At 50.0% G+C, this 16,738-nt stretch overlaps 1 protein-coding gene across 1 annotated transcript in view; it reads right to left on the bottom strand.

Annotated features, from left to right (window-relative positions):
• The window catches only part of myom2b (myomesin 2b), a 158,351-nt gene that overhangs the window by 126,644 nt on the left and 14,969 nt on the right, over positions 1-16,738 (bottom strand). Inside the window, exons 3-5 of the mRNA XM_085996445.1 lie at positions 4,243-4,362; positions 3,023-3,161; positions 2,766-2,923 (exon numbers count right to left, since the gene is read on the bottom strand). Coding sequence (XP_085852571.1) covers positions 2,766-2,923; positions 3,023-3,161; positions 4,243-4,362 — 417 coding nt within the window. The remainder of the gene's footprint in view (positions 1-2,765; positions 2,924-3,022; positions 3,162-4,242; positions 4,363-16,738) is intronic.

Below are 16,738 nucleotides of genomic sequence, written 5' to 3'. Positions count from 1 at the left end.
TTTAAAATCGAGGCATTGCCGGACCGGGAGCCAAAGTAGGTCAGCGAGCGCAGGGATAATTGATGAACGGGGCTTGGTGCGAGTTAGGATACAGGCAGCAAAATTTTGTTCAGTATCTGCTGTGGGGACTCGGGACCCTGTGTTGAGTGTCTGCTGTGGGGACTCAAACCCTGTGATGAGTATCTGCTGTGGGGACTCAAACCCTGTGATGAGTGTCTGCTGTGGGGATTTGGGACCCTGTGATGAGTATCTGTTGTGGGGACTCAGACCCTGTGATGAGTATCTGCTGTGGGGACTCAGACCCTGTGATGAGTATCTGCAGTGGGGACTCGGGACCCTGTGATGAGTATTTGCTGTGGGGACTTGGGACCCTGTGATGAGTATCTGCTGTGGGGACTCAAACCCTGTGATGAGTATTTGCTGTGGGGACTCAGACCCTGTGATGAGTATCTGCTGTGGGGACTTGGGACCCTGTGATGAGTATTTGCTGTGGGGACTTGGGACCCTGTGATGAGTATCTGCTGTGGGGACTTGGGACCCTGTGATGAGTATCTGCTGTGGGGACTCAGACCCTGTGATGAGTATCTGCTGTGGGGACTCGGGGCCCTGTGATGAGTATCTGCTGTGGGGACTCGGGACCCTGTGATGAGTATCTGCTGTGGGGACTCGGGACCCTGTGATGAGTATCTGCTGTGGGGACTCGGGACCCTGTGATGAGTATCTGCTGTGGGGACTCGGGACCCTGTGATGAGTATTTGCTGTGGGGACTCGGGACCCTGTGATGAGTATCTGCTGTGGGGGCTCGGGACCCTGTGATGAGTATCTGCTGTGGGGACTCGGGACCCTGTGATGAGTATCTGCTGTGGGGACTCGGGACCCTGTGATGAGTATCTGCTGTGGGGACTCGGGACCCTGTGATGAGTATCTGCTGTGGAGACTCGGGACCCTGTGATGAGTATTTGCTGTGGGGACTCAGACCCTGTGTTGAGTATCTGCTGTGGGACTCAGACCCTGTGTTGAGTATCTGCTGTGGGGATTCAGACCCTGTGATGAGTATCTGCTGTGGGGACTCAGACCCTGTGATGAGTATTTGCTGTGGGGACTCAGACCCTGTGATGAGTATCTGCTGTGGGGACTCAGACCCTGTGTTGAGTATCTGCTGTGGGGACTTGGGACCCTGTGTTGAGTATCTGCTGTGGGGACTCAGACTCTGTGATGAGTATCTGCTGTGGGGACTCAGGGCCCTGTGATGAGTATCTGCTGTGGGGACTCGGGACCCTGTGATGAGTATCTGCTGTGGGGACTCGGGACCCTGTGATGAGTATCTGCTGTGGGGACTCAGACCCTGTGATGAGTATCTGCTGTGGGGACTCAGACCCTTTGTTGAGTATCTGCTGTGGGGATTCAGACCCTGTGATGAGTATCTGCTGTGGGGACTCAGACCCTGTGATGAGTATTTGCTGTGGGGACTCAGACCCTGTGATGAGTATCTGCTGTGGGGACTCAGACCCTGTGTTGAGTATCTGATGTGGGGACTCAGACCCTGTGTTGAGTATCTGCTGTGGGGACTCAGACCCTGTGATGAGTAGCTGTTGTGGGGACTCGGGGCCCGGTGATGAGTATCTGCTGTGGGGACTCGGGACCCTGTGATGAGTATCTGCTGTGAGGACTCGGGACCCTGTGTTGAGTATCTGCTGTGGGGACTCAGACCCTGTGATGAGTATCTGCTGTGGGGACTCGGGACACTGTGATGAGTATCTGCTGTGGGGACTTGGGACCCTGTGATGAGTATCTGCTGTGGGGACTCGGGACCCTGTGATGAGTATCTGCCGTGGGGACTCGGGACCCTGTGATGAGTATCTGCTGTGGGGACTCGGGGCCCTGTGATGAGTATCTGCTATGGAGACTCGGGACCCTGTGATGAGTATCTGCTGCGGGGACTCGGGACCCTGTGATGAGTATTTGCTGTGGGGACTCAGGACCCTGTGATGAGTATTTGCTGTGGGGACTCGGGACCCTGTGATGAGTATCTGCCGTGGGGACTCGGGACCCTGTGATGTGTATCTGCTGTGGGAACTCGGGACCCTGTGATGAGTATCTGCTATGGGGACTCGGGACCCTGTGATGAGTATCTGCTGTGGGGACTCAGACCCTGTGATGAGTATTTGCTGTGGGGACTCAGGACCCTGTGATGAGTATCTGCTGTGGGGACTCGGGACCCTGTGATGAGTATCTGCTGTGGGGACTCGGGACCCTGTGAAGAGTATCTGCTGTGGGGACTCGGGACCCTGTGATGAGTAGCTGCTGTGGGGACTCGGGGCCCATCAGGAATATTTGCTTCTAAGGACCCAATCTAAGCCAGGAGCTGCGGCTAACAGGGTTACAGACATATAGAGCGACAGTGGCCGAGGGCAGGAGCTCAGCTGTTTTTATTGGTATTTGTGTATTTTATATATTACCTTCTGAGCTGATTTGCTTTAAGAAAACAAATTTTGCCAACTTTTCTTCTTGAAATAGTCTGCATTTTGGATTTTAATACAGCTTATGATGACCTAGCCAGCTAGTTAAGAGTGTGCATGTACTGTATATATGTGATTTCATTTTAAAAGTTGCTTCTGGCATGGTCCTTGTGCATCAAGTTCAGCACTTGCAACAATGAGCAGAATTGAACCTCAATTACAAATTCAAATGATGAACAAAGTAAGCTGATGTGTTTTTTAAAAATCACACACATTTACACAATGCACAATGTCAACATGACTTACCATCTGACTAATGGGGTTGGAAATCCTTGAACGGTACAAAACAATTTTACAAAGGAGTTCTCCCAAACTGTGTGGGACCTTAACCGGACAAGAAATTCAGGAGCACGGCAGACGGAATCCTCACGGACATGTCTCTGTACAGCTGCCCTTTCCTCTTCCTGTTTAACAGATTTCATTAAAAGCAATTAATTAAATCATCTCAGACAGGCAATCTGTGAACCGAGGCTGCCAGCAGACGAGTTAAGCGGATAACTTACCATCCTCTTAAGAGCCATCAGTTCCACATGCTCATGGGTAGATCGTCTGAGCCTGGAAATCTCTTCCTCCATCGCCCATAGCTTGGTGCCATACAGAAAAGTTCTTGCTTTAGCCTTGTGTTGTTGCTCTTCACCCTCCCTGTCAATCGCAAAACGGACACGACTATTCATCATTGTTTCCGAGTTTCAATTTGAACACAGCCTTTCACAAACTACATTTGTCTGTAAGCAAAACATCAACCCGACATTATTCTGTTAACATATACATGTCGTTATGCTACAGGTTCCAGCCCGAGACAGCCAAGAGGCTGCCACAGCTAGTTGTACTGCCAGCAACCACATAAACTATGTCTATTCCCAATGGTATCCGAACGTTGATTCATTTTACAATTGGCACCCACCCAACTGTCTCATCAGGTTCCGCTAACAAACTCAAGATGGCCACTTGGGAACTTTTTATAGCTCGCTTCGAGCTGATTACAATTGAAATGCAGTCAATATAAAGCCAAAGTAGGGCAAGACTCTCTCTGAGGGATCATCTGGCACCCATGCCTAAAATGCACTGGAAAATCATGGAGAAACCAACTTATGCCACTAAAAATGTACCATTTCAGAGCTTGTGGATACTATACCACTAGAACCCCCTCTCCTCCTCTCTCTATTTCTACACAAGGGAGTTTCTGTACCTTTGAGGGAATTTTAAACATGTAAATAACTAATTCAGTAAATCAAGGCGTATTAGAATTTTATTTTCAAACCACTAGGCTAAATCTTGTTTACCATTACATAATTTTATAGTTGGTACAGATAATTTTCCACTAAAATAAACAAAATCGTTCTTTTACAGAGGGCATGCTGCCCCCAGTTTCCCTCCCTCTTCTGTAGGTGCTGAGGTGCAGTCCCAAGAGCGCTATGCACTCTCTGATCCAACTAACCATCAACCGTACTTAAGCCTAAATAGTAAAGCCCAGAAATTGTGCGACGCTGCTCCTGGCACAGGGCCTCTCTCAAAGGGAGAATCAGGCACAGAGGTCAATGCTCCCAATTTTCAGAGCCTACAATTTTACCATCTGCGTTTCCTTTAAGCGAGGATCTGGGAGTGCAGCCATTGCACAACCGATGCCATTCTGCGGTGAGGGACAGGTGCCGTATGGGAATCAGCCATGTCATGTGAAAGCAATGTCTGCATAACATCAGGTTAATATAATGCATTGACATACCTGATTCTAAATGGAGGCATAGTGTATTCAGGAACTTCATCTACGGCATGCTGACAGATCCTCTTAGCACAAGGGCAGAGGCAGACAGACTGAGACGTGGCTGAAGAAGTTGATGTAGCCCTTGAAAAGGTGAAGAGAAAGCAAACATTCTTTGTAAATATAAGAAGCAGGATAAAGCATCTCATCCTGAACCCAGATTACAATATTTTTAAAGTGCTACTTCTACCTCAATCAAGACCAGAAAAAGTAAAGCTGCCACCTATATTTGCTTCATTCTGAAATTCGACCTTTGTTGATATAAATAAAGGGATTTTTTCTTCTATGACTAGATGTTAGAAAATGATATGCTTATTTTTGATAAATACAATTTTGCTGTACCTACCAATGCAGAGTAAATTGCTCCCCCCAGATTTCAATTCCCTTCAGTTTCTGATACATAGTGACAAGGGCAGCAGAACTGTATTCCACCACAATCTGTAACCTCATGGCCCAGCACATCCCTCACTCTACCATCAAGCCAGGGGACCAACCCTGGTTCAATAAGGAGTGTAGAAGAGCATGCCAGGAGCAGCACCAGGTGTACCTAAAAATGAGGTGCCAACCTGGGGAAGCTGCAACACAGGACAAAAGCGGAAGCAGCATGCTATAGACAGGGCTAAGCGATCCCACAATCAACGGATCAGTTCAAACCTCTGTAGTCCTGTACATCCAGTCGTGAATGGTGGTAGACCATTAAACAACTAACGGGAGGAGGAGGCTGCATGAATATCCCCATCCTCAATGATGGTGGAGCCCAGTGCAAAAGACAAGGCTGAAGCATTTGCAACCATCTTCAGCCAGAAGTGCCAAGTGGATGATTCATATTGGCATCCTCCTGAGGTCCCCACCACCACAGAAGCCAGTCTTCAACCAATTCGATTCACTCCACGTGATATCAAGATACGACTGAGCGCAGTGGATACAGCAAAGGCTATGGGCCCCGACAACATCTCGGCTGTCATGCTGAAGACTTGTGCTCCAGAACTAGTTGCGTCTCCAGCCAAGCTGTTCCAGTACAGCTACAACACTGGCATCTATCAGACAATGTGGAAAACTGCCCAGGTATGTCCTGTCCTCAAAAAGCAGGACAAATCCAACCCGGCCAATTACCGCCCTATCAGTCTACTCTCAATCATCAGCAAAGTGATGGAAGGCGTCATCGACAGTGCTATCAAGTGGCACTTACTCACCAATAACCTGCTCACTGATGCACAGTTTGGGTTCCGTCAAGACCACTTGGCTCCCGACCTCATTACAGCCTTGGTCCAAACATGGACAAAGGAGCTGAATTCCAGAGGTGAGGTGAGAGTAAATGCCCTTGACATCAAGGCAGCATTTGACCGGGTGTGGCATCAAGGAGCCCTAGTAAAACTGAACTCAATGGGAATCAGGGGAAAACTCTCCACTGGCTGGAGTCATACCTAGCACAAAGGAAGATGGTTGTGGTGGTTGGAGGTCAATCATCACAGCCTCAGGACATCGCTGCAGGAGTTCCTCAGGGCAGTGTCCTAGGCCCAACCATCTTTAGTTGCTTCATCAATGACCTTCCCTTCAACAGAAAGTCAGAAATGGGGATGTTCGCTGATGACTGCACAGTGTTCAGTGCCATTCACAACTCCTCAGATAATGAAGCAGTCCATGCCCGCATGCAACAAGACCTGGACGATGTTCAGGCTTGGGCTGATAAGTGGCAGGTAACATTCACGCCACACAAGTGCCAGGCAATGACTATCTCTAATAAGTGAGAGTCTAACCACCACCCCTTGACATTCAACGGTGTTACCATCACCAAATTTCCCACCATCAATATCATGTGGGTCACCATTGACCAGAACTTAACTGGACCAGCTACATAAATACTGTAGCAACAAGAGCAGGTCAGAGGCTAGGTATTCTGTGGCAAGTGTCTCACCTCCTGACTTCCACCATCTACAAGGCACAAGTCAGGAGTGTGATGGAATACTCTCCACTTGCCTGGATGAGTGCAGATCCAACAACACTCAAGAAGCTCGACACCATCCAAGACAAAGCAGCTCACTTGATTGGCACCCCATCCACCATCTTAAACATTCACTCCCTCCACCACCGGCATACCGTGGCTGCAGTGTGTACCATCTACAAGATGCACTGCAGCAACTTGCCAAGGCTTCTGCGGCAGCACCTCCCAAACCCGCGACCTCTAGCACCTAGAAGGACAAGGGCAGCAGGCACATGGGAACATCATCACCTGCAAGTTCTCCTCCAAGTCACATATCATCCTGACTTGGAAGTATATCGCCGATCCTTCATCGTCGCTGGGTCAAGATCCTGGAACTCCCTCCCTAACAGCACTGTGGGAGTATCTTCACCACACGGACTGCAGCGGTTCAAGAAGGAGGCTCACTACCACCTTCTCATGGGCAACTAGGGATGGGCAATAAATGCTGGCCTTGCCAGAAACCCGACAAGTGGGAGTCCCACCTCCAAAAGCTCCCCATTGGCAAAATCGCCCCTAACTATTAGAGTACAGTGACATTTGCAAAATTGCACCTGATTTCTTTAAAAAAAAAGTCTTGTATACAGTATGAAACATAAAAAACAGACAGGGAAAAGCAAAGTACAAGGTTACAACAGGCTAATAATGGATTCAGCTGATCTTGTAAACTATGGAAGAGAAGTGTGAGTAGTACATGACAGTCATCAAAAACCCCGTATCAGATGACAGCATTGTAATTCACCCTTCTTTTCTATATATAATGTTCAGAATTAAACATTATTCAATTCATGAAAGATATAGCTCAGTGATCACATGGTATGTTTTAAAGTTAGAGGGACTTTTGGATTTTCTTCAGAATTCAATTTAAGCATAAATCAGAGGTCACTGCAACTGGTGATGCTTGAAGATTTGCAGAGCTGCGGAAGGAGGTAGATCAATGAGGCTTCAAGTCGAAACTGGGTGTCAAGAACAGCTGAGAAGGTCTACAGCATGTGACAATTCAAGCACCAACCTCAGAACAGCTGCACAGCAAACTGTAACTCCAGCAGTGCAGCTGCAAATAGAATCCTGTCTCCAAGTACATCCGATATCTTTTATCAGACTGGATCACTTCAATAGATGCAAGTGCGACAGCTTTCAGGGTCAATGGATGCTCTTTCTTCAGGATAAAAAGAAAGAGCCCGCACCTGAATGGAATGTCCTAGGAACATACGAACAATGATGGATGGGAAATGACCCTTTGGTCCATCCAGCCTGTACCACACAATTTGGGTTGCATTGATTTGCAACACCAGATTTCTGATTGGTCCCTTGGAGGACAAGACCAGATTTCTGATTGGTCCCCTTGGAGGACAAGACACACCCAACAGTTTGTCTGGAATGTGTAATTTGATCCTGCCTGCTGGAGAGTAATCAAGATCGCTGCAATGTGCAATTTGATCCAGTCATTGTCACAGGCAGGCTCCAGAGCTCACAGTGCTAACATTACTGCTTTCAGGGCACAGTCAGGGCTCACCCTCCCGGGTTAGGAGCACTCACCGCGCTCACACTGCCGAGTTCAGATAGGAAGGGGTGAGGCCATGGAGGGATTTCAACACAAGGATGAAAACTTTAAAATCAAGGTGTTGGTGGACCATGATCCAATGTAGGTCAACGAGCATAGGGGTGATGGGTGAATAAGACTCGCTGTGTGTTAGGACACGGGCAGCGGAGTTTTGGATGGGCTCAAGTTCATTGAGGGTGGAAGATGGGAGGCTGGCCAGGAAATCATTGGAATAGTCGAGTCCGGCAAATAATACATAAAATGTAATGTCATGTATGTTGTTAGGACCAACACAGAATACGCTCATTTTTTAGAATTTATTTATTGCCCATGCCTAGTTGCTCTTGAACTGCTGCAGTCGCGGGGGTGGGTGGGTAGGGGAGAAGAGGGAGAATGTGGTGCAGGTGTAAAGGGGTGGGGGCAACGTTCCAGACAGCTGCACAGCTTAGTGGGAGGTCCCGCGCAGTCCCGGACCAGCGTTTCAAATGGGAGATTGGGCCGCGCAGCCAGTTAAAGGGACTGTGCACCCAAAAATATTTAGGTGGAACATTGGGTGAGAGTGGAAGAGCGTGATCCAGGCTCAACAGTTCCTGACCTTGTCCCCACGCCCCCTGCCGAGTTCCAAACCTTCTCCCCTGAATTCCTGACCTTCTCTCACTGGGTTCCTGACCTCCCACCCCGCAACCTCCACCCCGAGTTCCTGACCTTCTCCCTGAGCCCCTGACCTTCTCCCACACCCCCTGCCGAGTTCCAAACCTTCTCCCCTGAATTCCTGACCTTCTCTCACCTTATCTGGTTTTTCGCCTCTCCCGGGAGATCACGTGGGTTCAGGTGGATGGAGAGTGATAGAAGATTTGAGGTTAGGATCAGATCAGCCATGATCTTATTGAATGGTGGAGCAGGCTCGAGGGGCCGATTGGCCTACTCCTACTCCTATTTCTTATGTTCTTATGTTCTCACTGGGTTCCTGACCTCCCACCCCTCAACCTCCACCCCGAGCTCCTGACCTTCTCCCTGAACCCCTGACCTTCTCCGACACCACCACCGAGTTTCTAAAATTCACCCCTCCCTGAGCTCCTGACCTTCTTTGAGTTACTGATCGTCTCCCCACCACCCCGAGTTCCTGATTTTCTCTCCGAGTTCCTGACCTTCTCCCCCCCACCCCTGAGTTTCTCTCTTCTCCCCCTGCGAGCTCCTCTCTCCCCACCCCCGAGCTTCCCACCCTCAAGCTCCTCTCTCCTCCCCCCCAGAGCCCCTCTCTCCCCTCCCCAAGAGCCCCTCTCTCCCCTCCCCGAGAGTTCCTTTCTCTCCCCGTGAGCTCCTCTCTTCCCCCCACACCTTCGAGCCCCTCTCCTCTCCCCGCCATCAACCTCATGCAATCCACGGGGAGTTGAGGAAAGCATGCTGGTTCAGGTAAATGCGCGACCGGATCGAGTGGGCATCCGCAGTACCAAACAGGGGCGCATGCATCGAGAGACTCAGAACACCGTGGAAATAATCACTCCGCACAATTTGAGATAACTTGTGCACTACAATATATACACTCTCCACCCCACCCAAAACCATGGGATCTCCTGGGCGAGGCGAAAAATCAGATTTAAAAAAAAGACTAATTGGGGGGGGGGGGAAATCTGGGAAATTCCTCTCTGACTCCTGGTTGTAAAGCGATTACAAAGCAACCTCTAGATAGTTCCATGTTTGGCCAAGGATGGCAGAAGACTTAATATATTTACTGAGATTCAAGGGCCTTAATCAGAGCCAGAGTGATCTCCTGGCCTAGTTTTGATCGCCTAAGAGGGTCGGAGAGCAATTTTTCAGACTTCTTTTCTCTCGAATTGGCCTGGGTTTTTAATCGGTTTCTTCGACTCTCCCAGGAGATGACAACGCTTCCTGGTGGGGTGGGGTGGGGAGTGTATATATTGTGCAGCACAAGTCTTTGCAGTTATGTGGAACAGGCCGGTTGGACCAGTGGGTCTTTTCCTGTCCATCGTTGTTTGTAGATTAAAGGCCTTCTATTCCAAAATTGGATCTTCTAAGGAGCAGTTGGGGACCATGTTGAGACTTATTACATCAAATTCAAATTGTGGTTTTAGATTGTAGGCCCACTGCTCAGACAATGTAACCTATTGCTTTGTGAAGACCACATTAGATCATTTAGATAATATGGGGGTAATTTTTACCTTCACCACCTGGGTGGTAATCTGGTGGCACACATCACTCACCCATTGTAGAACCCACCCAATTTTCCTCCCATTGATTTCAATGGCTTCTGACAAAGACACTGGGAGGTCTGCAAGTGCAGTGCCCGTAGATTTTCCCTCTCCTTGTGGAAAAGTTGCTGGTTTCTGAACCGAGACTGGTCATTTATGTGGAGGAGCACAGGCAGGAATCCACGTCCTGGTACTCTGTGGTGTGGCACTCTGATATATCAGCACATTGTGTCACGAGAGATTCCATATGAACAGAGGAACAGGTGGAGTCTATTCAACCCATCAAGCCTGCTCCACCCTTCCATTAGATCATGGCTGATCTGTATCTTAACTCCATTTAACCGCCTTGCTTCCTTAGCCCATGCCCATCAAAAATCTATCAGTATCATTCTTGAAATGTTCAATTGACCTAGCCTCACAACAGCTTTTTTTGGGGGGGGGGGGAGGAGAAAAGAGTTCCAGATTTCCACTACCCTTTGTGTTAAGAAGTGCTTTCTGACTTCACCCCTGAATGACCCAGCGCTAATTTAAAGGTTTTTCCCCCTTGTTCTGGACTCCTCCCAACCGAGAAAGTTGTTTCTCTCTATCTACCGCATCAAATCCATTAATCATCTTAAACACCTCAATAAGATCACCCCTTAATCTTCTATACCCAAGTGAATACAAGCCTAATCTATGCAATCTGTCCTTAGAATTTAACCCTTTTAGCCTGATGCGCTATCAATTACTCATAAAAGACGGAGAGTTAGGAGAGTAACTAAAGGCTTTTATTAGCAAAGAACAGAGCATGCCTCTCGTGGTTGACTGGGTTCCAAGAAGGCAGGGGGCTGCAGAGCAATCACCTTTATACTTGGGCCTGTGGGTGGAGCCAGGGGCGGAACCAGCAGAGACATGTTGAGGCATGCATAGGTACAACAGTGTGCAACAACAACAACAACGGTGAACAACAATAACAGTGGTTTACCACATTCACCCCTTGTTTAAAATTGAGTCCGGCGGGGTGAAGTGTACTAAAGGTTCGTGTAAGTAAGTCTATCAGGTGGCCTTGTATGCCGTCCTGATCGTCGTGGTGGCGGCGGTGATGGTGCAGCATCCAACGTTGAATCTGGCGTCTCATTGAGTGGTTGGGTGGTCAATGACGGGTCCTGGGGCTGCGGCATGCCGCCTAGCGGGGTTGGGTTGTGGGTAGTGGTGGATGGCAATGGTAGTGTTTCAGGGGCGCCCGAAGGTGCGAGATCTCGTGTGGGGGCTGTGTCCTCCCGCCCGTCCGGGTACGCTACGTAAGCGTACTGGGGGTAGGCGTGGGTAGTGGCGGGTGGCGAGGGAGGTGTTTCGGGAGCACCCGAAGGTGCGAGGTCTCGTATGGAGACTGTGTCCTCCCGCCCGTCCGGGTACACCACGTAAGCATACTGAGGGTTGGCATGGAGGAGGCTCACCCTCTCGACCAGGGGGTCCGTCTTATGGGACCTCACGTGCTTCCGCAGTAGGACGGGTCCTGGAGAAGTCAGCCATGTCGGTAACGAGATCCCCGATGTGGACTTCCTGGGGAAGGAGAACATTCTCTCGTGAGGGGTAGCATTGGTGGCTGTACAGAGCAGTGACCGAATGGAATGGAGCGCCGCAGGGAGGACTTCCTGCCAGCGAGAGGTCGGAAGGCCCTTAGATTTCAAGTTTAAAAGGACTGCCTTCCAGACCGTCGCATTCTCCCTTTCCACCTGGCCATTACCCCGGGGGTTGTAGCTGGTGGTCCTGCTTGTAGCAATACCTCTCGAGAGCAGGTACTGCCGAAGTTCGTCGCTCATAAAGGATGAGCCCCTGTCACTATGAATATAGCTAGGGAAACCGAACAAGGCGAAGAGGTCATTCAGACATTTAATGACCGTGGTACTGGTCATGTCTGAGCAAGGGATGGCAAACGGGAAACGGGAGTACACGTCAATTATGTTGAGGAAGTACACATTGCGGTCGGAGGAGGGGAGGGGCCCTTTAAAATCGACGCTCAGCCGTTCAAAGGGGCGCGTGGCTTTGATCAGGCTTGCTCTGTCTGGCCTATAAAAATGCGGTTTGCACTCGGCACAGATTTGGCAGTTCCTGGTCATGGTCCTGACCTCCTCGATGGAGTAGGGCAGGTTACGGGATTTGATGAAGTGAAAAAACCTGGTGACCCCCGGGTGGCAGAGGTCATTGTGGAGGGTCTTCAGTCTATCAACCTGCGCGTTAGCGCATGTACCACGTGATAGGGCATCTGGGGGCTCATTGAGTTTCCCGGGCCGGTACAAGATATCGTAATTGTAGGTGGAGAGTTCGATTCTCCACCTCAAGATCTTGTCATTCTTGATTTTGCCCCTCTGCTTATTATTAAACATAAAAGCTACTGAACGCTGGTCAGTGAGCAGGGTAAATCGTTTTCCGGCCAGGTAATGCCTCCAATGTCGCACAGCTTCCACGATGGCCTGGGCCTCCTTTTCGACAGAGGAGTGTCGAATCTCGGGGCCCTGGAGGGTCCTTGAGAAAAAGGCCACGGGTCTCCCCGCCTGGTTAAGGGTTGCAGCTAGGGCAAAGTCGGATGCGTCGCTCTCCACTTGGAAAGGGATGGACTCATCCACTGCGTGCATCGTGGCCCTCGCAATATCTCTTTTTATGAGAGTGAAGGCTGCACAGGCCTCTGCTGCCAGGGGGAAGGAGGTGGACTTGATGAGGGGTCTGGCTTTGTCCGCATAGTTGGGCACCCACTGAGCATAGTACGAGAAAAACCCTAGGCATCTCTTCAGTGCTTTTTGGCAGTGGGGGAGGGGGAGCTCCATAAGGGGGCGCATCCTGTCGGGGTCGGGGCCGATGACTCCGTTCTCCACTACACAGCCAAGAATGGCAAGGCGCTTGGTACGAAACATACATTTGTCCTTGTTGTATGTTAGGTTCAGCCGCTGGGCCGTACGGAGGAATTTCTCTAGGTTAACATCATGGTTCTGCTGGTCGTGGCCGCAGATGGTGACGTTGTCTAGATAGGGGAAAGTGGCCTGGAGCGCGTTCTGGTCAACCATCCGGTCCATCTCCCGTTGGAAGACTGAAACCCCGTTGGTGACGCCGAAGGGAACTCTGAGGAAGTGGTAGAGACGACCGTCAGCTTCAAAAGCTGTGTACTGGCGGTCCTCAGCCCTGATGGGGAGCTGGTGGTATGCCGACTTTAGATCAATCGTCGAGAACACCCGGTATTGTGCTATCTGATTGACCATGTCAGATATGCGGGGGAGTGGGTATGCATCTAGCTGGGTGTAGCGATTGATCGTCTGGCTGTAGTCAATAACTAGGCGCTGTTTTTCGCCAGTCTTCACTACCACCACTTGTGCTCGCCATGGGCTGGTGCTACTTTCAATAATCCCTTCCTTCAGGAGTCTCGCTACCTCGGATTTAATGAAGCTCCTATCCCCGGCACTGTAACGCCTGCTTTTGGTAGCGATGGGCTTACAGTCGCGGGTGAGGTTAGCGAACAAGGGGGGGGGTACTTTAAGGGTGGAGAGGCTGCAAATGGTGCGCGGCGGGCGATTTAAAAGCTGCTGGCTGCAGACTGTCAGTGGGGGGAGGGGTCCGTCGTACGCTAATGTGACACTCTTGAGGTGGCACTGAAAATCCAACCCCAGTAGAACGGCAGCGCAGAGATGAGGCAGGACCAGGAGTTTAAAATTTTTGTATTCTGTGCCCCTTACTGAAAGGGTCACTACACAGTAGCCACCGACGTCCGCTGACTGGGCTTTGGAAGCCAAAGAGATCCGATGGCGCGTCGGCAGGACCGGGAGAGAGTAACTGCGCACCGTGTCGGGGTGGATAAAGCCCTCCGTGCTCCCGCTGTCAAAAAGGCAGGTAGTGGCGCGGCCGTTTACCGTAATGTCCATCATGGACCTGGACAGTTGATGAGGGAGAGATTGGTCCAGCGTCACGGAGGCCAGCGTATGGTCGAGCGAGTCGATGTGGTCGTCAGATGAGGCGGTGGTTGAGTCCGGGTCCCCCGTGGTTGAAGTTGGAGACGTCCAAGATGGCGGACAAAATGGCGGCGCCCATGATCCCGATCCCCACGCGGCTGGGGGAGCCAAGATGGCGGACAAGATGGCTGCCCCCACGGTTCACACGCGGCGCTGCTGGCGTTAGCGGTTTTACCTTTGCAGGCGCTGACATAGTGTCCTTTCTTCCCGCAGCCAGAGCAGGTAGCGTTTCTTGCCGGGCAGCGTACTCTGGGGTGTTTTGCCTGGCCACAAAAATAACATTTCTGTGCCTTGGACATCGCAGCAGCAGTTGAAGGTGGCGGTCCCATGACCCAAGGTTGTGGCGTCCACGTTGCGGAGCGGTTAGGGGAGAAGGCGTCCATATTCCTGTGGGCCGCGTCGAGCGAGAGCGCGAGGGACACTGCCTTTCTCAGGTCCATTTCTCCCTTTTCCAACAGTCTCTGCCGGGAGTAGTCGGACCTTAGACCCACAACGAAAGCATCTCGGCTCAGTCCCTCCGTGTGTGCTGCGGCTGATACTTCTTTGCAATCGCAGTCTCGGCCGAGTATCCGTAGTGCCCGTAGGAAGGCCTCCACCGATTCCCCGGGCTGCTGTCTGCGGGATCTTAAGAGGTGCCTGGCATAGACCGTATTTACCGGGCGTGCGTATTGCCCTTTTAGCAGATCGATAGCCGCTGCGTAGGTCGTCGTGTCCTGGATTATTGTATAAACTTGGTGGCTCACCTTTGAGGCCAGGATTTCCAACTTGTTTTCGTCCAGGGTCACAGTTGAGGCTTGCAGGTAGGCCTCGAAGCAACGCAGCCAATGCGCGAATTTGGTAGCCAAACCCGCTTCTTGGGGGTCTAGGTCCAGGCATGTTGGTCTGAGGGCTTGCAGCAGCTCCTGCTGCTCAGCGTTTGGTGCAGCAGCCTGCTGCTCAGCGTTTGTTGCTGACATTTTGTTTTTGCTAATAAAATTGATGCGCTATCAATTACTCATAAAAGACGGAGAGTTAGGAAAGTAACTAAAGGCTTTTATTAGCAAAGAACAGAGCATGCCTCTCGTGGTTGACTGGGTTCCAAGAAGGCAGGGGGCTGCAGAGCAATCACCTTTATACTTGGGCCTGTGGGTGGAGCCAGGGGTGGAACCAGCAGAGACATGTTGAGGCATGCATAGGTACAACAGTGTACAACAACAACAACAACGGTGAACAACAATAACAGTGGTTTACCACATAGCCCCAGTATCATTCTGGTGAACCTGCGCTGCCCCCACTCGAAGGCCAATATGTCCTTCCTGAGGTGCGGTGCCCAGAACTGAACACAATACTTCAGATGGGGCCTAACCAGAGTTTTATACAACTGTAGCATAACTTCTAACCCTTTGTAGTCCAGCCCTTTTGAGATAAAGACCCAACATTCCATTAGTCTTTTTCATTTTTTTTGTACCTGTCCAGTAGCTTTTAGTGATTTCTGTGCTTGGACCTCTAAATCTCTCCGCTCCTCCACAGTTCCGAGCTTCTCGCCATTTAAAAAGTACTCTGACCTATCTTTCTTAGGTCCAAAATGGATGACCTCCCACTTCCTCACATTGAACTCGATCTGTCACAGTGTTGCCCATTCACTTAGTCGATCAATGTCCCTTTGCAACTTTCTGCTCCCATCTACACTATTTACTGTGCCACTAACTTGGTGTCGTCAGCACACTTGTATATACAGCTCTCTATTCCTTCGGCCCCAGTACAGATTCCTTGGGGGAACCACAGGTCACATCCTGCCAATTAGAGCACATACCCATTATCCCTACTTTCTGCCTCCTACCTTCTAACCAATTCCCTACCCATGTCTATAGGATGCCTCCAATTCCATTTTTGTTAACAGTCTCTTTGTGTGAAACCTAATCGAATGCCTTCTGCAAGTCCATGAAAATAACATCCCTTATTTACCATGTTAGTAACCTCTTCAAAAATGTCAAAGTAATACGTGTGGGATTTCGAACATCTCATACGCTCTTTTACTGTGACACACCTGTAATGCTGTGTCATTATTCTTCTGTTCCCACACAGTGGCTGTCTGGTTATTAAAACAATGCAGTCATACATTTAATGTACTGTGACAAATGTGGAAATCAAGAAATGAGCAATTAAGTGATTGTTGACGATGATAATATTGCTAATCAAATGTCAATTAATTATTTTTCTTTACTTGAAATGAAGTGACAACTGCAGTGTTGTCATGCTGTGAAAGGGATGTCCAAGTGTTGGAGAATGTGCAGAGAAGAGCAATACTGATCAATACACAACAACAACAAGTATTTATATAGCACCTTTAACATAGTAACACGTCCTAAGGCGCTTCACAGGAGTGTTAAGACAAAAATCTGACACCGATCCACATAAGGAGAAATTAGGGCAGGTGACCAAAAGCTTGGTCAAAGAGGTAGGTTTTAAGGAGCGTGTTAAAGGAGGACAGAGAGATAGAGAGGTGGAATTCCAAAGCTTAGGGCCTAGGCAACAGAAGGCACGGCCACCAATGGTTGAGCAATTATACTCAGGGATGCTCAAGAAGGCAGAATTAGAGGAGCGCAGGTATCTCGGGGTGGGGGGGGGCGTTGTGGGGCTGAAGGAGATTACAGAGATAGGGAGGGGCGAGGCCATGGAGGGATTTGAAAACAAGGAAGAGAATTTTGAAATCGAGGCACTGCTTAACTGGGAGCCAATGTAGGTCAGCGAGCACAGGGGTGATGGGTGAACG

Source organism: Somniosus microcephalus, chromosome 9, assembly GCF_052327205.1.
Source record: "Somniosus microcephalus isolate GS21.2 chromosome 9, FLI_Smic_1.0, whole genome shotgun sequence".
In the NCBI taxonomy this organism is placed as follows: Eukaryota; Metazoa; Chordata; class Chondrichthyes; order Squaliformes; family Somniosidae; genus Somniosus; species Somniosus microcephalus.
This window is presented reverse-complemented; position numbering and strand designations above follow the sequence as displayed.